Source organism: Chaetodon auriga, chromosome 2 (genome assembly GCF_051107435.1).
Source record: "Chaetodon auriga isolate fChaAug3 chromosome 2, fChaAug3.hap1, whole genome shotgun sequence".
Classification (NCBI taxonomy): Eukaryota; Metazoa; Chordata; class Actinopteri; order Chaetodontiformes; family Chaetodontidae; genus Chaetodon; species Chaetodon auriga.
Window position 1 is genome coordinate 15336286 of NC_135075.1, and position 21463 is coordinate 15357748.

Here is a 21463-nt window from a genome sequence, read left to right on the forward strand (position 1 = left end):
GGTGAGCCTGTTCCAGGGCCTGGGTTTGTGCGTGCTGGTTCGCTGTCATGGCTTACAGGGACACAAGGCCATCGTGGCTCCACTTGTGCATTTCCTGCTTTGACAAATCAGCTGTAATCCAGTGTGCAGACAGTCTTTTCCTTCACTGAATCTGTTTCGCTGTGCTTTGCCTCGTGGGTGAGGATCCCCAGCACAACCTCGTCTACTTGTTCAATTATATTTCCTGTAAACTTGATCTCCAGCCATCATGAGCTAAATGCTGAAAACTCACATGAAAACTCCAACTTTGTCATTCAACTGTTGGCTTTGTAAATTTTTGAGTATGAGCAAGACTAGTACAGACACCCCATCTGTCAAATCAAATAATCTGTTGAGCAAATATTTGGTGAAAGCAGTCAGCAGGTAGACGGGTGTGGCGTGTTTTGTCTCCATCAGCTTGTTATTCTATGGTAAGGGGAAAAAATAGGAATTACTCTGCTTTTTCCGTAATGTAAGTATAACTGAAAACACAGTTTAATTATATGTACAGAAGATTCATAATTTACTGCTAATTTTGTTATCTCGTTGTTTTATTTCTTGGTAACTGCCCAAAACTGCGCTTTCTTTTCACCATCCGGCGCTCGGAGGCAGTGACTTCCGGTATGTTCACAGAAAAGCCCTGACAAGTGGAGCCACTTCCGCCTTTAGCCGCCTCTCATCATACAGAGACATGGTAAGAGAAATTACGCATATGTGCTGATAAACCGACGCTGTTTAACAGTTACAAACATCAGGCCGCGTACCGCTCCTCGACTAACAATGCATCCATAAAGCAGGTTTTCCTCGAGTCTTATTCGTGTTAGCTAAACAGCTAGTTAGCAAGCTAAACAGCTAGTTAGCTAGCGAACAGGCTAACGTTAGCTTGTCGGTTTCCTAGCTAAAGGAGAGCACATACGAGTTCTCGTCCATCATAATGCAAACAGATGGGGAAGTAAAATGTTACAATCATTGTTCCGCGTGAGGGTGGTCGTTGCACTCTGTTGCACTGTGTAGCACTTTGTTGTTATTAACATAGAATGCGAACTACAATGATGGACAGAAGAGGACACACCTGGTGAACCAGCTGAACTGATGCTGATAACCGACGACGTTGTGTTGCACCCTCTGCTTTAAAAGAAATATACAGTACTTTAATTAACAGTTGTGTTAATGGGATATGGGTAATAGTAATAATTAGCAGACTGTTTTGCTGGTACCAGCTGTCCAGTGCATGTGTCAACACCGTGCTTATCATCTGAAGGCTGTCACTGGCTTTATTCTTCTAGTGTTGGTGGACTCACTGCTCAGCTCTGGCACTGCAGTTTGTCAGTTATTGTCACAACACTGGCTCTCAAGTTCAAGGATGCTCTAAACTTTGCAGTGATAGAGTTAATGTCTAGTTTGGGTGTGGCTGTAGGCTGTTTTGGCTCTGAGGAAGCGATTCAGCAGTTGTGTTGCCCTTTTTCAGAATGCCCAACTAGACCAAAAAAGGAGAAAAAGGAGACCAAGAAGGAGAGAAACAAGAGAAAAAAATACAAAAAATTCACTTTGTGATTCTAATGTGATACAGCCAAGCACAACAGTGGACAGAGTGACACATACTTAAAGTAAGATGTAGATCAGGTGTAGGTGTCAACTTGACAGTCTTTTAGATGGAGCTGCATTTCTTCAGAAATTGAATATTCAGTCCATGTGAAATGATTGTAATATTAATATTTGTAATACTTTAAAAATTTGGCTTTCCTCAAGGCTCAGCTTAAGGGTACGCCGTTACAACATATAAGGTCATTTGAGTAAAATTTTCAAATTTCTAAGCTGTTCAGTCAAACCCTGTGTGACGTGTTGTGGCTTTGAGTGCACTAGTCTCTATTATCTGAATTCATTGTACAGTAGAAACTTGTCCATCCACAGGACCTGCCACAAGTCAGTTTCAGTTGCTGCTGCCTGTAGATTCAAACATTCTTCTTTAGGAATGATAATCAATGTCTGTTTCTTGCTCTCCTCCCTCAGACGGCAACCTTACGCCCATACCTCAACGCAGTGCGTGCTACTCTCCAGGCCGCCCTCTGTCTGGAGAATTTCTCCTCACAAGTGGTGGAGAGACACAACAAACCAGAGGTGGAAGTACGGTGAGTCTGTCACTGCAACTTTGAGTTTGACTTTGGAACAATTAAACTCAAGCAATGCACAACGTCTGAGCTCCACCTGTTAATGCCCGTGGACTGATTGTGTGACACAAAATGAATTGTGTGCATTTCTCCCACCTTCAGGAGTAGTAAAGAGTTACTCCTCCAGCCTGTGATCATCAGCCGTAACGACAAGGAGAAAGTTCTGATTGAGGGCTCCATCAACTCTGTCAGAGTCAGCATCGCCGTCAAGCAGGTTAGTCAGGCTGCTGTCCGGGTGCCAGCAGTTATGTGTTTAGATCCCAGTTTAAAACAAATGGTTGCTTAGCAGTTAGCGATTAATGTGATTGATGTATCAGAAGTGTTTGTGTAATCCTGACTCTTCTTTTAAATAATCTGCTGCTGCAGGCCGATGAGATTGAAAAGATTCTGTGCCATAAGTTCATGCGTTTCATGATGATGAGAGCAGAGAACTTCTTCATCCTGAGGAGGAAACCGGTGGAGGTAGGGAGGCGCCGAAATGGGTTAAATGCACAGGGTTCCCACATATTTAGAGATGGATAATTACTCAAAATATCCTGATAAGCAGTGAGTTGTTCTGCAAAAGGTAATGTGGAACAAAAACGTAAATGACTTTGTTATATGAACTGCCATAATTTTAGAAAACACCACATTCTATTCTAGTTAATGCAGTCAGCAAAGGTAAAGATAGACAGTTCTGTTTTGTAATAACCTGAATGGTATAGAGCCTTGATTCACTTTAGTGCCAGTTATTATTATTAAAGGTTTACGATTTTCAGCTCAAACTGTCAACTCGATTGTGAACAGGTTTTTGTCGTCCCTCTTCATTTCGCAGGGCTACGACATCAGTTTTCTCATCACCAACTTCCACACAGAACAGATGTACAAACACAAACTGGTGGACTTTGTCATCCATTTCATGGAGGAAATTGACAAGGAGATCAGCGAAATGAAGCTGTCTGTTAACGCCCGGGCTCGTATCGTCGCAGAAGAGTTCCTCAAAAACGTAAGTATTATTGCTTTTATCTGTCTCAGCGCTGGAATTGATGAAGCACTAAACTACAAAAGTGGTTTTTCGTTTTTGCATTACTTGCACATTAGGATGTCTATGAGTTTTGTATGAATGATGCTTTTATTTCAGCGACAGAACGTTCTTGATAATCCAGAAAGAAGTAATACACTTCTTCTTCTTCGTCTGTTAGGTTTACTGCAGCTTAGACATTGTTTTTGTTTTACTCTTGCAGTTCTGAGAGAGAGACAGAAAAGCCGGGAATACATTCCTTCTGCAGTTTTTGGCCGTCACTGTGGAGCGTTCACATCACAGGGCAGAGAGGAGACACAACACGATGAGGCCCGAGAAGCAGAGACACATAAGACAAACAGTAAAAGATGTACAGGCCAGTGGTGTTTTACCCTTCAACCTCATTTGTAATCAATATTAGTGAGCACAGGGTTAGATGGATTTTTAAAAATAATTTAAATGTTTTTTTTAAATATATATATATATATATTATATGCACATGAATTTAATTTTGCTGTTTCGTCATGACCAACCTTAAACAATGAGGGCAATCAATTGGCGCACATTTCTTGTCATGAGTCCACAGAGTAAACCCTATTGTAAATGGAAATAATGAAAATAAATATACTTGCTGCCATTCAAGATAAATAAAAACATTATCCTTTGTATTTTAGTGATTTTATTTATTTATTTTTTTATGAAGCACAAACAGCAGCTCTGTTTTTTACCCCAGACATTGAAGGTTTATTGAGATTGACAGCTGGAGACAAGGCATTTAGAATTATATTCAGTACAGTAATAGACAATATCAAATGCAGAATATTGAAGAAATTGGACAAATCTCTTCAGAAAAATGACACTGTATAGTACATGTTGATTAACACACACGGCTTACATCAAATAAACATGCGTGTACAGTTTGCACGGTGCCTTCACGCTCTCAAACAGGAAGTCATGTGAACGATAAAATCCCATATCGATCAAACGCTGCATTTTTAAGTGACAGAATTACAACTGAAGATCTGTCATTAGCATTTCATTGCATGTCTTGGAGACTGAAAGCCCACAGAGTCCATCCCAATTCCCTTTTGGTCCGACCATAATGGTTACGGAGGAAGGGTCTCGCGTTAAGACTATGGATTTCCAGAACGTAAGCTACATCTTGGAGAACAGTTCCATTCACTATGCTGCTTTCCTTCCTCGTGGTTTAAGAATTTGAGCTTCACCGCTGCAATTCTGAAGATTTATCTTAATCTTTGTTCACTCAGAGAAGGCTGCCCTTTTAATGTAATTCATCAACGAGCACAGAAAAACAAATTCAAAAGCTTCTGCTCAACAGTCAGGGATTAAGGACTTAACTGAAGCAGTCACAGTCCCCTCACAGTTTTCTTGGGGTTATGATTCTTGTTTTTCATACCACAGAAACATCTTCAGTAACACCGGAAGCATATGGCAGTATACACAGTACACACGCTAATGTACAACAGATATTAAATAGAATCTTGGAAAAAGATGCTGAAAGTTAAGGGAATATTAACATTGCAACAACAACAGTAGACTCACATATCAAAAACATTGGCATTTTCCTTTAGTTTTCCTCACTTGGAGTTGAGCTACAGCAGCAGTACAGTATCGTTGACAACAGATGTATAAAAATGGACAACATGGAGTGAAAGTGCTTTACAGTTCGAGTGTGGGAAAATACTCATCAGTATCCGCGAAGGAGCTGCCATGGTGAGCAGGTGAACAGCACCGTTCCCATAATGCTGTTCAGGGGCCCGAACACAGAGCGGGACGAGGTCTCAGCCGGAACAGGAATTGCAGGAGATTAGAAGTGAGCGGGGACCGTCTGCAGAGCGTCGTCGCTGGTGCGCTGCACATTCACATTCTGAAACATGACGAGAGGAAAGGGCTGAGTTACAATCCTACGGTACTGAGCCAACATTTACAAACTGACCTTTGCTTCATGAGCACATCTAAAATGAGTCAGACACATTTAGTCTCTTGAAAGCAGAAGTCGTGTTTTCATGTGGTATTCAGACAGTAAATGAATGGAAGTTGTGGGTGCCGCTTCAATGAGTTTGTCATAAAGAAAACTTCTACCAAAGGTAGATTTGTAAGGAATTTAAACATCATGGAGTCATTTTGTGCCACAGAACTATATAAACGATTCATCTCAAACAAAAGTTTATCTGTCAGTCCAGACGAAAGCATTCGCTGTAGATAACTATTCATAACTTTCTGCTTTCCTGAGACAAATCATTCAACCATACTCAGACCGTCACTAACATGTGACAGATAGAGAACTGTACTTAAAGATGCATTATAGTCACCGTATGTTGAGCAGCTTTGACAAAACAACTGATCAATTGACCTTTTCACCAGAAAAAAGTAACAGGAGAAGGAGAACGAGGTTTTTTTTTCAGTTTGGATCTTTATATTTTCAAGCAGTACACCTTGACAGACAAAAAATATGATTAAAAAAAGTTACATTTGATGCAATAATAAAATCGCTTGTTATTCAACAACAGGTAAACACCATTAGTGATGATTTTAGAGTAAACATCTGAGTCTAGTGATTAAAGTTTAAGTCAGGATTTGTTTGGCGGGCATCACAGCTTGACCCTTCACATTTAAACAGGTAAACAAGTGTTAACAGACCATGTTTATCAGAGAAAAAAAAGAGTATTACTGCAATTAAAGTGATACTGTTTGTTAATTTATATGCAGCAAAAATGCATGTTGCAGGTAAATGTGTTTGTCACGTGTGTCACTTGTACACATAAGTAGAAAAACAGCTAGGTCATATAACACACATGTAAATAGCTTCATGTTAACACAAAACACAATCAGGGTAACATTTATTATCAAAAAATGCCCAATGATGAACTCTATGGTATTTAAAGACAGGTTAAAAACAATATTATGAAATGTGCTTGTTGTCACGTTCTCTCATTCATTCATGATCATATTTATTCTGCTACTGACACACACACACACACACACACACGTTTGTACTTCTATATTTATGGGGATCTTCAGTGTCAGTGCGTTCCTTCGTCCATTACTCTAAACAGACTTTAAACCTAATTCTAACCTTAACTCTAACATTAAGTCTGAGGCCTTAAACAGCCCTGTCCTAAAATATGTCCTCACTCCAGAGGTCTACTAGTCAAATTGGTCCTCACAAATATAGACGTACAAGTAAACACACACACACACACACACACACACACAGCTGAGTGATTTGTCCTTAAACTGGATTCCAGTTATGTATTAAGATGGAAAACTGAGGGAAATACGGTGGCTCTGAAAGCTCAACGCACTCCATGTGCAGCTTTTAGGAAAAAAAAAAAAGGCTGTGAAGTAAGAAACACCAAATATGTGTCGAAAACGAAAAACAGGACCGAATACAGAAAAGTGAATGTGCTTGTTTTCTGTCTTTGCAGTGCATTTCTGTGTTGTGTGCGTTTTCTTCATTTTCTTGTTTTTCGTCTCTTTGCACGTGTTTTCTTAAGTTGCAGTGTGTTGAGCTCTCAGGGCCACCGTAGGAAATCCTGAGAGGAAAACCCCCCCCAGCATGATTCTGCTCTCACTGAGAGACAAAAAATGAAAGAATATGTTAAAAGTGAGTGCTGACAGGATGGAGGTAGGAGTGCCAATGCTAAGTGACGTCACAGTTATGTTGGTTGCTGTCGGGGATCACTGGTGACAGATTTACATTCTCTGTAAGGACGGAGCAGCACTGACTGCTAGGGCTGCTTCAGGACACTAAATACGATGGAGGACTCGCCGGAAATCATCACAGAAAGTCACACACAGCTGAAGCGTTTACAGCCAGACATCCTCCCGACTGAGTCCCTGCTGGAAAGCGCAGTGAGGTGCATCACGCCTGAAGGGGATTCGAGTTGTCTATGTCGTCTGCTGAGAGAGATTTCTGTGCGCTGCCTGGGATACCTACCTCAGGTCTGTCTCTGTGTGTGTTCACAGAGTCCACGCCCAGATAGATGGACTCCACTTTACATCCTGAGTGAGAGCAAACAGCACGAGGCTCATTAGGAGCGAGACCCACAGGAAGTCGTCTTCAGTCATAGCAGTCAAACTAATTAACTCAAACCCAATTAATCGATTGTCAGATTAATTAGTGATTGACGGCTAATTGATTGATCCCTGCAGCTCTACTGTAAGCTTAGAAAATAACAGAACTCACCGTAAGCCATGGGGGTCAACTTCAACACGGAGTGTAAAGGGCACTTAAGATAAGGCAACTCATCTGTGGAGGCAGAGACGGAAAGTTAGAAAACACCTTTCAGTCATCGGTTTCAGGGTCAAGGTGTGCAGCATGCTTCCATGTAAACGTTGGGAATGGAGCACACTGCATTTCAGTACATTGCAATTTAGCCTGAGGTGTATCATACATGTTCATATGCTTCTAAATTTGGTCCTCGTCGCCCCGTTAGTCCTCCATACCTGCAGTCTTGTCCAGGAAGTATGCAAGAAGGCAGCGCATGACGGCCTGGTGACAAATGACCAGAACGTTCTCCTGCCTCTCCAACTCCATCATCACAGGCTCCAGCCGCTGCACCAGGTCCTCATAAGACTGGCGGAGAATCACAGACCCGTCAAAAACACAATTTTCAGGACACAAACATCCACTTGAAATAACAATAATGAGACGTTTGGAAGTCACTCTCTCACCTCTCCTTTGGGGTAGCGGTAGCGGTACTTGTCTTGGTCTCTCAGTGCAAACTCCAGAGGGTAATGCTCCTGGATCTCCTCATACATCATTTCCTCACACACACCCTGTGTAAAGAGGAGAGATGACGTGTTTAGGGTCGAGCGCACAAATGCTTAAAAAGGTCATCGTTTCGATGAATACAGGAGTGGACGTACAGCATCTATTTCGTTGAGAGACTTCCACTGCTCGTATGGCACTCCCAGGCACTCGGCTGTCTGGATCGTCCTCTTCATCTGGCTCGTCCACACTTTCAGATCTTTGATGTTCTGGTCCTGGATGAATTTCCTCAGTCTTTTGGCAAACTAGAGGGTAAAAAACCACAAAAACCACACTGACACATCTTTCAGACCGCACTTAACTCACGCATGACTCACGCTCTCATTATACAAACACACACCTCTTTTCCTCTGGCAGACAAGCCAGAGTCTCCTCCGATCCGTCCCTTGATGTTGAGGTCACTCTCGCCGTGGCGACACAAGTAGATGGAGCGCGGTGTAATGTGAATGTTCATCAGGTAGTAGACGATTCGGCTCTGGATGTGGTCGAGGACACGGTTCACCAGGTAACGACGGCCCACGTCCATGATCTTTATGTAGGACAGCTCCCTGGAGCGAGAGAGTCTAATCAGCCGTCTGCGATCATCGTGAGGACGTGTTGAATCTGATCTTAGTTATTTATCCTCACCTGTCCAGAACCTCGTCCAGAGGCTGGTAGGAGGACTCGTAACACTTGATCCTCTTCATGAAGTCCTCAATGGCTTCCTCTGTGTTGCAGTGGATGTAGTCTGGGCTGCCCAACTTGACCTGCTATAAAGGCAGAAACACAGGAAACAGAAGTGAGAGGAGAAAACAGGAAGTGAGCTGTCTGACTCTGCGTTAGGCCTTTTTTGATTTTGTTTTAATCTGAACCACATCTTGATCATCTTCGAGCTCTACGCCAGGAGTCTGACAAAGCCTTCCTGATACCAGATTTGAAGGTAAACTGCTTTTGGATTTGGACTAAGACAAGCACATTTTTTGAAAACTTAGCAATGCTATCATGTGTAGGATACATGAATTTGTTAGATATCTTTTTTTAAAGTATCACTTAAGTCAAGTCATTGGTTGCTTATTCTGCTTTCAATTATTTATACTGGACACAATGTCAAGAGACAAAGCTTACCACTATATTTTGTGCAATGACGTCTGGGTCCTCACACACAGACTCCACAAAAAAGACCTGGAATTAAAAGACAACATAGTAAACTTCATCGAGTCACAGTGACTGACTGATACAACACTGCCTCGGTAAACTTACCTTGAACCCATTCTGCTCAGCAAACTTGACGATGGTCCCTCTTCTTTCTCTTGTTGTATTTGTGGCATCAAAGACCTGAAACAGCAGGGAAAACACTCGTTATGCAGCCCTCATGCACAGTACATGTACTCATATTATGATCATTTGCCATGTTGAGCTTATGGACAGCATCAAGGACTCACCGCCACCTGTCCTCCTTCCACACTCAGGTACTGCCGGACATCATTCAGTGCTGCCATTGCACACTGACTGTGGACACACAGCAGGCACAGTGTCAGTGTAGACTGATAGACACATTCAGATCATAATTAAAAACTGTGTGTGCATACAACTTTGGGAAGAACAATAAGTCAAAGCAGTAAGCTCTCAGAAACTCTGTTGGCAAACAGACAGTTTAGGCAGTGTCATCAATGTTGATCATGTATCAAGCTCCTCCTTTCCACTTGAAGGAGCTCTTATCAGTGGGTGGAGTCTTCGGTCGGACTGAAAACCTGCAGACTGCTGTCTCCTCATTGCACGTTGGTTGGCCGTCCCAGCGTGATATTGGCTGACAGCTGGTGAAGTCAGTGCAGACTTACCGTCTGATTTTCAAGCCCTCTTCATTATCTGGACGGAAGAACTCGAAGGACTTGTAGATCTTCAGACACTCCCTCCGGTACTGGCCAACATTGAACTCTGATACAGATGAAAATGTATTTTAGTATTTTAGTATAGCTGGCCTCTGCTGTAAATGTGTGTGTCGGGGTGCAGCTGGTACCTTTGGTTGGCACACCAATCCAGTTTAAGTAGCGTGTGAGCTTCTTTGAGATGTAAGTCTTCCCTCGGGCTGGAAGTCCCACAGTCACAATGAGGGTTGGGCAGTTTGTCATACATACTGTGAGAGAGAGAGAGGAAGAACGATTTTTAAGGGATTTAACTCACCTCTCACATTTTATTTGCTGAGCGTGGCTCATCAACATCGTTCCATTCAGCAGGAGTTTAATTAATCTTGAAGGTTGCTCATAATTACACTAGACAGTGAAAACACTTGTTGGACAGACTCCAGCTCAGTCTGTGTCACAGTGACACACATTGATAGAGAAAATCGCAGCCAGAGAGCAGAAACAGCATCACTACTACAACTGAAAGTGTGAACTGAAACATGTCACATGCTTCTCCAGGCGCTGAGACGTCCAATCAGCACTTTAGATTTATGTCCTGTCAGGGCTTGAGAGCAGCTCTGGAGGAGAATGACAAAAGATGAATGACGAACAAAGTGCTAGATATTTGGAGGATAATAAAACTGTAATTTGTAATGTACTAGCTGAAAAGTATTGGCTCAAAGTGACAAACTCCTGCTGACGGAAACAGGAAAAACATTAATCATCACATCCCTGAGGCAGATTTCCTGCAGGACAGCGTCCTCCTGCTGTTCACTGAGACACTCCCTCATGTCACAGATGAGATGAAAGGAGGGATTTTGGACTGATGTCTACACACTGTCTTGTAGTTCATATTGTATGCTGGGCACAAAATGATTAGAGACACCATTGAAGAAGGTTAAGGGGTCAGATGTAGGACTGGACTGGCTGCAGCCTGTTTAAAGAAGGAAAACCAGAGGAGCTTGACTCAGCAAAAACCAGCTGACCTGCAGAGAGACAGCAAACAGACTGAAACTGAAAAACTGAAGAAAAAAAAACAAGAAAAAAAAAACAAAAAAACAGCTGCTCTCTCAGATCCGGACCAAAGGGTTAACTCCCTCAGACACGCTGGCTGTCAGTGGTGGCCCTGGCTAAACTGATGCATTTGGGTCACGTGTGCCTCATATGGCCAAATTCATTTCGACGAGCTTGCAATTACTCCCCTCGGCGCGATTAAAATGTGCCAAGCCGAGACAAGACCAGCATGATGCAACATTAGCCAGCACAAAAAGGCGAGGATCTTCAACACTTTGTTAGTGCGCAACATCTGAAACCGCCGCGCGTAAATATCACATCTCGGAATATCAGAGCGGGCTCAGGAAAACCCGGCTGGAATAAGATATGATGGAAAAGATGGAGAGAATATTTACAGACGCCCCTCATCACCTCCCAGTCACATCCTTTGCGGCACTTGCCGGCCAGCTGCATCTTACCGCGTCTGTGAGCTATGTGCGCGTTGTGGCACGGCATCCAGATCTTCTTGAGCGGGTTCTGGGTGAGCTCCCGCGGGGAAGTCTCCAACATGAACTCTTCGTTGTCCAACATGTTGGATGTTGGATCATTGATGTTACCCTCCTGATGTGATACTGAGGCGGTGGGCTCTAGCCCTGGCAGTCTGATTCAGCAGGCTGCAGGGGGGGAAGGATGTTACATATCAGCTGAGGAACAGCAGTTTCTCGTTACCGTAACGACTGGAGGCAGCGCGCACAGGGGGAGGGAGCAGCAGAACACGGAGCCAGGTTCAGGATGTTTACATGCCGAACCAGCACTTCAGTCGTGTTGTTTCATATTACACTGATGCATTCACCAGACTCGTTTCCAATTTAATTCATCACAAATGCACTAATTCAGAGACAGTGGGAAGGCACGTGTATCAGCTATGGACAAATTTACTCAAAAAATAAAAGAGAAATACAATTTTTGACAAAATAATCCAAACTCAAGATCTACTTACTAGCTTCTCCAGCTCTTAGAAATAAATTAAATTGTCTAATCCATGGAAATCCAAAAGAGAAACACAGGGATGCTTTTCTTCAAACATTAGATAGAAAGGTACATGTTCAGGCATCAGAGTTTGTGTTTGTTGTGGTGCTTTACATTTTCCTGACCTTAATGCAGTGTAAATTCAACAAATACAATTCTTTGAATCCTTTTCACACTTCTTTCCAGACCATAAGCAGACATCCACACACTCTTTTCTCAGAAAACCCCTTTTTAAAGTTACCGTAATGATGCAGAGAGAGAGGAAAGGCAAGGGGAGGAAACAAAGATCTAACAAGAAAAACAAGCGTTCAGCTGTTCACATGCAGCACACATGGGCACTGAATGCAGCTGAGAACCGGACCAATCAGAGGCGGGAAGAGAGGCCCAGCAGCCAATGGGAGAGGCGTGTCGAGAACACGGAGGGCGTGCTGACTGCTGGGAGCTCAGATAAACAACATCATGAAAAACCATGCTAACCTCAGGTTTTACAGGACCCACTCGCGGCCCCTCAGTCCAGATCACACAGTCTAGACTACTTGTGTCAAAGGACGTCAACAACTTCAATAATACACACACGTTAAGCAACACAGGACAGGATGTCATGTCAGAGAAGATGTAAATATTTTGTCAACAAAGCATTTTAATCAGCTGCTAGTGCACTTGAGAAGAAGGAAAATGTTCAGATTGTACGCCATTATTGCTATTATTATTATTGTTGTTGTTGTTGTTATCATTACTAAGTTTGTTTATTCATTTTTTTTTTTATTTTTTTTTTTAGAGTCAGCCACATGAGAAAACTGAAAATTCAGTTTATGGCTGCAACTAGCGATTGTTTTCATCATCAATTAATTTGCTTATCATTTTTTATTTATGATTAATTGGTTGGTCTATATAATGAATGTCTCAAGCTGAAAGGATTAGGTCATCTTCCCAGCTATGGACAGAAAATTATCGACAATTATTTTGTCATTCAAACAGCTTCTTAAATGTGATGTTATTTGCTGCTTTTCTCAGTTTACTCTCATTGTGAATTGAATATCTTTGGTCTGTTGTTTGAAGGCGTCACCTTGGTCTATGCAAAATTATAATGGACATACTGTATTTCACTAATTTCTTATATTTTCTGGAAAAAAAGCCCACCAATTGATCAAATCAAATCAATCAATTGAAACAGTCATTAGTTGCTAGTTTCTACAGGCCAAGATGACGCCTTTAAATTGTTTTTTTTTTTCTTGTATCTGACCAACATTAAAACCCAAACATAAAATTATCAATTAATTACTAAGTGCAGTTAAGTCTTCCTCCTCAGGTCGAGTTACAGCATAAATGTCTTGGGTTGAATTCATGTTTGTCTCTTTGCAGCAGTGTAAAACCACAATATGAGCAACTAACATTCGCACAACTTCTTCGAACGTTTGCTCTCAGCCTGATGGGACCTACTGTAGTGTCACATCTGTGACTCCAGGTGGCACTGTGTGCTCACTTTAAAAGGCCACACATTCAGTGACGTAGACAGCAAAGACGAAGACGCGTCTTACTGAGGAGACAAGACTCCATTCAGAGTCTGATGGCAGCGATGTTATCGATTCAGTGTCTACAGTGACAGTGAACACAGGATGGATGCAGTCAACGGTCAGCAGGACTAATCCCATCAGCAACACTCTACACCTCGGAGCCTCCAGCAATAATCACACACACACACACACACACACACACACACACACACACACACACACACACACATATATTTTCTTAACTTTCAACACACACACCTGGGTACAGTACAGGTGGAGGGATTTCATGTTGGTAAAAGATATTCTTCAACCACTAGTTTTTTAGCTGGTAAACACCAAACTGCTGTAGAAGCACAAATGAAATACAGAAATATAAATGGATAGGAAATAAAAAAAAACATCCACTAATAAGCATCAATAACACCTTCTATGATACGGCATCTAAAATAGACAACCCATCTTACAACCACATGCAGTAAGTAAGTGAAGATACAACCAAATTACTGGATGTATAAAAATGCTTATTAAAAACAAACTAAACAAGTGTCTTGAAACATTGATCTACCCTGCTCTCTATATGTCTCCCATGTCCCCGTTGATATCAAATAAATTCTTAATTAAGCAGTGTTTCTTTTTAAATCAGCCTGTTTTCCGGGTAGAAAGGCACAGAAGTTGTTTCTGGCACAGATATCTGTCGTCTGTGTATTTCACAATACTAACATACCTTAACCGCTTAACAATGGTACTTTGACTCTCAGTCACTCTGACCTTAATGAGCGGGACAATGTGAAAAGAACAAACAGATTCCTTCAGCCACAATTAAACTTTAGCAAAACTATAAAGCTCTACATCTAATGAGGGTCAGAGGTCACCAACACAGTTACACAAACAATGACTTAGATTTTACAAAGTAACCTGTATAACCATTGCAAACAGTGCTGGGGCGTGTCATATCAGGAGTGGCAGCATTTATCAACCTCCTGTCACATTAGCTGCTGGCTGAAAAGCTGCATTTCTGTAACTCTTAGGCTCTGTTATGTTGTGTGTCTAAAAGAGGAACAAAAGAAAACACAGCATCTACAATCTGATAGAGATTTAGGCCAGACAACATCCAGGTGTTTAATTTTAAAGACTTCAGGACCTCAGAATTTTGATTTCTGCTGACCTTACTCTAAACTATGCTGTGCCATTAAGACGTTCATTAATTAGAATTAACAGAGCAGGAGGAGACAGGGGATGGTCACATATTTTACATGTGTCTGTGCTCTGTTTTAGCTTGTTGTTTATCGGATTCATAACTAATATGATAATAATAACTATTCAAAACATTATTTTCATTATTGATTCTGTTATTTTTTCAGTGATTCATTTGTCATTGATTGGCGTCACCTTAAAATGGGTGGTGTCGTCTGAACCCCAAACATATTAATTTTTCAGTGTGTATAAGCTCCCACACTGGAGAGGCTGCAGGCAGAGGGTTTTCATCATTTTGCCTTGACAAATGAATAAACAATCACCTGATTATCAAATATGCAGACAGTTAATATTGCGTCGATCAACAGTGATTAATGTACTAATATTTTGGCATATTTTGTACATAGAGTAATGCAGAATTGGTCTCCTTTTGTATTACATGCTTCAGTTTCACACGAGCCTAAACAAGCAAGATAAACGTCTCCACTGTATAGAAATGTGACAGCGTAAATATACAAAAATAAGACAAACAATCCTGAACTTGAATGCTCCCAGATGCAAAACATCTGCGAGATGAGTGCACCGAGCAGGCATCCAAGTACTGCACAGGCATTACACATTACACATGTAGGCTACAGCTCTGCCTGAAGCCTATAATGAGATTCTGAGCGAGCTGGTGAACTTTCCCCCAGATAGAGAGCAGACACAGGGAGGGAGGGGGGAGCTGCAGAGAGAGAGGGAGTCAGTGAACAAGGAGGAGAGGGAATGATTTATCGAAATTATTCAGAGTAGGGATGTGACGGCGATACAAACAGAAAAAATAAGGATTATTTACGGAAAGGTGGAAATAGAGGACGAGGGAAGGCACATTTAGTGCAGTTGGCTGAGGAATGGAGGCAAACATCCTGTGGGGTGGACAGCCTCCGTGGAGTGCATGTAAGGACATAATCTGTGCTGGGTCTGCTGCACCCACTGAAGCATATTTCTATCCATCTGCAGTTATAAGCACATGCAGGCTATGAGGGCACTCTTGAGACAAAACTAACTCGATGCTTTCACAACCAGCGTCTTCTTAACATCAAATTTACAGTAGATCACTGTGAACAGCAGGGTCAGCTAAATATGCACGACAACCTTTATCGCTGTCCTGAAAAGCTAAAACACAGAGTAGCTGTTTATAATGTTCTTAAAATAAACACACCAAGTACGCCACTTTGTGGCATGTTTTTCCTGTTTTTCTGCTTAGCCCCACCTCTTTTTGTGTTGGCGGACAGACAGCCAGCAGAGCACATCTCCTACTCACCAATGCAGCCTGAGCTCTGTTCATCCCTTGTGCATCTGCCACAACAGCTCGGCCTGCACATGTTAAGACCACTGTGACCATATTCGTTCAAGCGAATCCCTCCCTTGGGATGCAAAGTCTATCAGAGGGTTTGTCCAGGGTTTGTCCTCTCTGCCTTGCATTTGTCAACACAACAGCACAGTAACACAATATTAAACAGACCCTCCAGGCTACATGGCCAATAGAGTTATGTAATAGCCTATTCTTATAATAAGTGAGTCATTGGTTTATATAGGCCATAGTATTAGCATTGGTTCAGATGCTCTTATAATGTTTTACAGCAGGTCAAGCATTCACTGAGGAACCTCAAACAAAGAACAGTTATAGTGGGTTTGGTTTGGCAGCGTGCAAAAGTAAACACACAGAAATGCTGACTGACATGTTTACAGCTGCATTCAGGTACATTTCACACGAGACAGCATCTGCTAGACCAGGATTTTGAATGCAAATTAACACTCAAATCTGTCCTCCATCTGTCCCATCCACCGCTACACATGGTGTGACAAACTTGACAGTAGGTGTCTGCAGTAAACATGTTCGGTGCACACAAGAGTCACTACAGCAACCAAAGAAAGGCTCAGGTAACAAAAGCATTTTAAAAAAACAAGTGTCCGGTGTCCTTTGAAAGCCAAACTGCTGTGGTATTTTGCCTTGTGGTCGTGGTATGCACAGATCTCATCATAAGTTTTGCTCTCTCCTTCTGCACAGTTTGATCAGACTGTATTTCCTACACACTATCTTTGTGAGCAGTCCCATGTCAGTAACTAAGACCACAAATTCCTCAGACAAAGCTTGATCAGATGGGACCTATAACCTAATACAGATCAGTGAGTAGGATGATGATGTTGGAAACCTTTGAAAACAGTTAGTGTTTACTTCTGGTTGTCACTCTCTGAACTGTCAGCCCACCACCTAGCTTACTGGCTAGCTAACGAGCAGCTGCAGCCTGGCTCAGCAGCAGACAGAGAGATGCTAACTGCCAAAGCATCCCTGACGTTTGCAAAGTGGCAAACTACCTCTTTGCAAAGCGAAAGCTGAAATACCAAGTCTTTCCCACATTTCAGGGCTGTGTGCCGCAGTCTGTCCCGCCTCTCCTCGGTAGAAACCCCTGTCAGCTCTGAAACGTGCCTACGTGACACAGACTTGTTTACTTCATCCGCTCGCTAGCACAGCTGCGCTGTAGCACTAACTGCACACAATGTCGACTGACTAAGAGTGTCGAAAAACACAAGAAAAAGAAAAGTGACCACTCAGCGGGAGTTTGCACCCTACCTGCCCTGTCCCGCGTGTGTCTCGGGCGGCAGGAGCCCCTCATGGTCCCGGTTTGAGCCTGTTCTTCCCAGCGCGGTGAGGAGCGTGCGTCCCTCCGGCAGCACAGGCAGCAATGAATGAAGCGGGGCTGAAGGAGCCGCGCGCTCATTTCCGCGACCATACGCACGCGCGCACACCCACTTGTTATTGTTTAGATGTCCTCGTGCGTCTCCACCTCTCCCCCTGTCCACATATGTTTAAAGACATTCTGTGCATGAAACATAGTCGGTCACACGTGCACCGGACAGTGCACGCGACTGCCCACAAAGGGTCCCCAAAAGCCTGAGGCTCACCTTGTGTCAGCTGGTTTTTAGTCATGCTTGTGTACAGTATCAGGTGAGTCCTGCATTAACACATAATCTTGAGACCTTATCTTGGTGGGGTGGTGTCTTTGGGGGTACAGCACTAACTTTTGCCCCAAGGGCCTCATAACAGCTTTATCCGGCCATGGCCTGGTGTGAGAGTCCCAGACAAAAAGCAACATCTCAGACGAATCACAACTTTTTAATCAATGTATCACAAACAAGACACATAAACACACACATTTAAAGGTGCATATCATTGCATGTGAGTGTCCGCCCCTGTCTGACTCCCATCTGCTCTTGTGCTTTGTTGGAGCAGCTTCTTTTCACTGAACATTTCTCTCACTGCAGTCAGGATGACATCACTTCTATCTGCAGCTGTTGAGGATCCCACCTAATACTGCGAAGAAAAGTTAAGCTTGTTCATTCCACACATTTTACATAATCAAGTGGATGTTTACAGAACTGTAACAGCATGTGTTTTAGTCCTCTTACATGTTTGAAACTTGCACTCTTTCTGATCCTCTGTGGGACAACTGGAGCAGGAGTGGGTGGAGGAAGAGGAATCCAGGGAGGGATGGGACTCTGGTGTAGTGTGTCTGTGCCCTGTGGTGTGTGTTGGGAGGTGGTGCTGCCTTTGATGGAGGGGACCAGTGGCAGAGGTCCTTTCCTCAGAGCAAGGGAGATGGGGGCTCCTGCAGCTCTTGGCAATGTTTGAGACACTGGGCCTGTCAAATATGCCAGAGCACCATCTTAAAAGATCTGGTTTTATTTTTGAAGCATGAGATAGACTTATGATAAAAAAAAAAAAAACATAAAATGAACATACACTGCAGAACAGAGTTCAAGATAAAGTACCTCTTTTCCTCAGCTCTCTCTTCACAGCCTTAAGTTCTCCAAATTGGTTGATGATACAGTCGACAGCTGCAGCAGTGTCTTTGTCTTTCAGGTCTTCCTCAGTGAACGCCTGCATCAACAGCCTCCTCACAGAGGGGTCTTGATCCTTAAGCTTCTCCAAGAAGACACAGTTAGGAAAGGACTGATTCAGCACGTTATTTTCACACGCACTAATCACAAAGTGACGAGATGTCTGTTTGGCTCGTGTGGGCTGTTAGTGTGTCACTGTATAACTTGACTTACTGAGCTGGTGGTTGGTGTAACTTTTGTGGATGATTCATTCACGGGGAAATGTTGGTCCCTGTCCAAATGGTCCAAACGGTCAAGCGGCTTAATTCTACAGAGACCAGACACAAAAAGTGGATCATCACTTTAATCTTCTGCTCTCTTCTCATCTTTACATCTATAGGGTTGTAACATTTCTGTCACCCTGAGTCAGGCGGGCCACTTGTTGAGCTGTCCTCTTTTTCAGTGTTTGCTATTTCAGCCATCCTGGTCATCTTTTCTGCAAAACAGAGACTGTGCAATGAGAAGAAAGGAGAGACTAATGTGTTGTTACATATGAGCCATCTACTTGTTGTTATTCCAACCTTGGTCTATTTGGACAGCCTCCACTGCAAGATGAAATTCCTCTGCCTCAATCTCGCTTGCAAAGTTGAGGCCTACCTGGTGGCCCTGTGCAAACACAGTAAACCCACCTTAAACGAACTGAAAACTAATACTATGATAAGCATGTTGCACACACTGATGCTTTCAAACAACATTGCTTACATCTGCAGGCAGAGTGTGGAAGAACGTGAGAGTTGCAGCGTACTTGAATGGGACGTACAGCTCCTGCTCCCACAGTAACTTTGCCCGCTGCGTTCAAGGAAAGGTGAGGGAAGGATGAAAGGAAAGGCGTTTACGGTATTAGTTGAGGAACAGCACAGACACACCCATGAAACTACAAATTGAAGGAAATGCTACAAGCTGTCCCATGTGTCACTTCATTAAAGGAAGTGGGCAAGTTAGTAAATGTGAGTGGGTGGAGGATCTCTAATCAGCTCTGCAGTTCCTCTTACTTTGACGCAGTACAGACGCAGGAAGTAGGAGCGAATGGACTCATCCTCAACGAGACACACTGCACCACAACCCACGCAGCTCCAGCCTGGACCCTCACCCTGGGTTTCTGTGGCCACTAGTACCTGCGCTACTGTAGTTTTGATCAGCTGAAATACACAGTCATACAAAAAAAAAATACACTTATTCAAACTTGTGCATGTGTACAACCCCAATTCCAAAAAGCTGGGACAATGTGACATCCTAAATTTTTTTAATACAACTTTGAGGAGCCTCGAATCAGCAGCCCCAAATTTTTAAATAAAGTACAAATGTGAAGGAAATTGACTCCCCACTACTTGTTTTTGTAACAATTAAAATGCAGGTTAATTAATATTGTGACTGAAAAAAAAAAAAACAGTGGATTTTACACATTATTCTATTACTAAAACAGACTAGAGGGATTCTGCTGTGTTGAGCTGTTTAAAGGGAAGACTTTAAAGTCCCAGAAAACATTCATGTTGATTCACTCCACTGTTGAGTTATTTTCCTTTTCATCTCATTTTTCTTCTTTTGTGACTCAGGGTAACATTTGAGACATTCTGGTTTGAGCTTCACGGCGTTACATAGCAGAGAGGCTGCTCCTCGGAGAGACCCTGACCTCTTTTGGGAGGCTGACGATGCTGGGAAATGATCCATTTAACTTCTTTTATATCTTGTGTGAGCTTCAGGAGATCAAGCCTCTTTATTCCATCCTGCCCTGACATAATCTCACTTTAGCACTGCTCATTCAGGTCCTACATCACCATGGTTTCAGTAACCACAGGCAAATCGTCATCATCCAAGGTATAAAAAACATGTGCGCTCGCAGGATTAAGGTCTCATCTTGTCTTTCTCAATGGTTTCATTTGATCTCCGATGTTCACTGCTCTCTTGATGACACGCTGTTGTACTTAGCCATAAAACCAACAACAATCTCTTCGTTCAGTTTGGAGCATTTTCAGATTCTTTAAAGTTGCTTTATCTCTTCTATCTAGCTTTCTTTTATCAAATTTCTATGTCATCTCTAACCTTTATCAAAGGCAGAGTTTTTCTGAAGTCTACATTGCTATTCATATAAAAAAAATGAAGATCTTACTGTTAATTGTGATGCTCTCTTTTATATTTCCTCCTCTCTTTTTCCTCATTTATGTTTTACATCTGTTACTTTTTTTATTATCTTCCCTTTAACTGCTTTAGAAAGTGTCACATGAAAAAGATAATCATTGAACTTGTTTACATTTTGCAGCACCTGCTCTGATAACGTGGTGAGGTAGTGCCAGGCAATGCAAACAGCAGATACTAACTAAACAAAACAGCCCTCACAGAGAGCCCATTCATCCACCAGGCCTCCTCTGAGAGATGTTCCTGATAACATGGAAACAGCTCCCAGAAATAAAGGAATTAAAGTTACAGTGTTAGAATACACAGGGTAATTTTTCAGAGAGACGTCAGATTTTAGAAAAGATTGCAGAGTAAAACAAAACTGTGTTCAGCTTAATAGATGAAATATTACTTTTGAAATATTTTACCGGTATGACACACATTAACTTCCTTTAGGTCCTTTAATTAATAAACACAAAATTCTAATTTATGGCAGTAACAGTGTAACACATCCATTTAACTTGGCTGTTTCACTGGTTCAAATGTTTATACATACAGAAAAAAGTGGTGGTAATTTGTTGTTGAGTTGTACGTTATGGACAATGAACTGACCTTACAGCGAGGTTGGAGCAGAGCGCAGAGGACACCTTTCTCACGGATAGTCAGGAGGTCGCTCATTAGACGACATCCAGGAACCAGACTTGATGCCATCACAAGACTCTTGTTTTCACCTTCCACTCACGACGGCTGCCATGACCTCAGCTTTCACCATGCTGTCTAATCCACTGAACCCAGTAGATACTGTCAGTAACTGTAACTGGTTTGAATGGCAATATTTC

General features: G+C 42.5%; 3 protein-coding genes across 5 annotated transcripts; 1 reads left to right on the plus strand and 2 right to left on the minus strand.

Moving 5' to 3' along the window:
• Positions 1 to 635: 635 nt before the first annotated feature.
• Positions 636 to 3854, plus strand: arpc4 (actin related protein 2/3 complex, subunit 4). The gene is made up of 6 exons (XM_076757215.1): positions 636 to 712; positions 2029 to 2147; positions 2289 to 2400; positions 2553 to 2648; positions 3001 to 3171; positions 3410 to 3854. Exons 1-6 carry the CDS (start codon positions 710 to 712, stop codon positions 3413 to 3415), a joined length of 507 nt encoding a protein of 168 aa, XP_076613330.1. The 5' UTR covers positions 636 to 709; the 3' UTR covers positions 3416 to 3854.
• On the minus strand, positions 3849 to 17435 carry pfkfb4b (6-phosphofructo-2-kinase/fructose-2,6-biphosphatase 4b). 3 transcript variants are annotated; one of them, XM_076757214.1, is made up of 14 exons: positions 17206 to 17435; positions 9978 to 10094; positions 9799 to 9895; positions 9403 to 9469; positions 9221 to 9295; positions 9086 to 9142; positions 8609 to 8730; positions 8322 to 8529; positions 8080 to 8226; positions 7885 to 7989; positions 7657 to 7786; positions 7397 to 7459; positions 7148 to 7212; positions 3849 to 5074 (listed from the first exon to the last, which is right to left on the minus strand). In XM_076757214.1, exons 1-14 carry the CDS (start codon positions 17363 to 17365, stop codon positions 5015 to 5017), a joined length of 1473 nt encoding a protein of 490 aa, XP_076613329.1. In that variant the 5' UTR covers positions 17366 to 17435; the 3' UTR covers positions 3849 to 5014. The 3 variants fall into 3 exon arrangements, with proteins under 3 accessions (XP_076613329.1, XP_076613328.1, XP_076613327.1); XM_076757213.1 differs by lacking the exon at positions 17206 to 17435 and adding an exon at positions 11334 to 11560; XM_076757212.1 differs by lacking the exons at positions 3849 to 5074; positions 17206 to 17435 and adding an exon at positions 11334 to 11560 and having other exon boundaries at positions 5617 to 7212.
• A 384-nt stretch (positions 17436 to 17819) lies between these two features.
• Positions 17820 to 21335, minus strand: LOC143327641 (actin nucleation-promoting factor WAS). The gene is made up of 8 exons (XM_076742101.1): positions 21237 to 21335; positions 19505 to 19651; positions 19215 to 19301; positions 19034 to 19118; positions 18687 to 18948; positions 18405 to 18558; positions 18042 to 18241; positions 17820 to 17946 (listed from the first exon to the last, which is right to left on the minus strand). Exons 1-5 carry the CDS (start codon positions 21333 to 21335, stop codon positions 18869 to 18871), a joined length of 498 nt encoding a protein of 165 aa, XP_076598216.1. The 3' UTR covers positions 17820 to 17946; positions 18042 to 18241; positions 18405 to 18558; positions 18687 to 18868.
• Positions 21336 to 21463: the final 128 nt, after the last annotated feature.

Excerpts from the sequence above, each read along its gene's own strand:
- arpc4 (XM_076757215.1), top strand. Across the intron at positions 2,148-2,288 it reads AAACCAGAGGTGGAAGTACG|GAGTAGTAAAGAGTTACTCC; the intron begins GTGAGTCTGTCA and ends TCCCACCTTCAG. Across the intron at positions 2,401-2,552 it reads TCAGCATCGCCGTCAAGCAG|GCCGATGAGATTGAAAAGAT; the intron begins GTTAGTCAGGCT and ends CTGCTGCTGCAG.
- pfkfb4b (XM_076757214.1), bottom strand. The coding sequence starts at position 17,365 with ATGGTCGCGGAAATGAGCGCGCGGCTCCTTCAGCCCCGCTTCATTCAT. Across the intron at positions 10,095-17,205 it reads ACACACGCGGGACAGGGCAG|TATGTATGACAAACTGCCCA; the intron begins GTAGGGTGCAAA and ends TCTCTCTCACAG. Across the intron at positions 7,213-7,396 it reads GTTGACCCCCATGGCTTACG|GATGTAAAGTGGAGTCCATC; the intron begins GTGAGTTCTGTT and ends GCTCTCACTCAG.
- LOC143327641 (XM_076742101.1), bottom strand. The coding sequence starts at position 21,335 with ATGGCATCAAGTCTGGTTCCTGGATGTCGTCTAATGAGCGACCTCCTG. Across the intron at positions 19,302-19,504 it reads TGCGTCTGTACTGCGTCAAA|CGGGCAAAGTTACTGTGGGA; the intron begins GTAAGAGGAACT and ends CCTTGAACGCAG. Across the intron at positions 19,119-19,214 it reads TCCACACTCTGCCTGCAGAT|GGCCACCAGGTAGGCCTCAA; the intron begins GTAAGCAATGTT and ends GTGTTTGCACAG.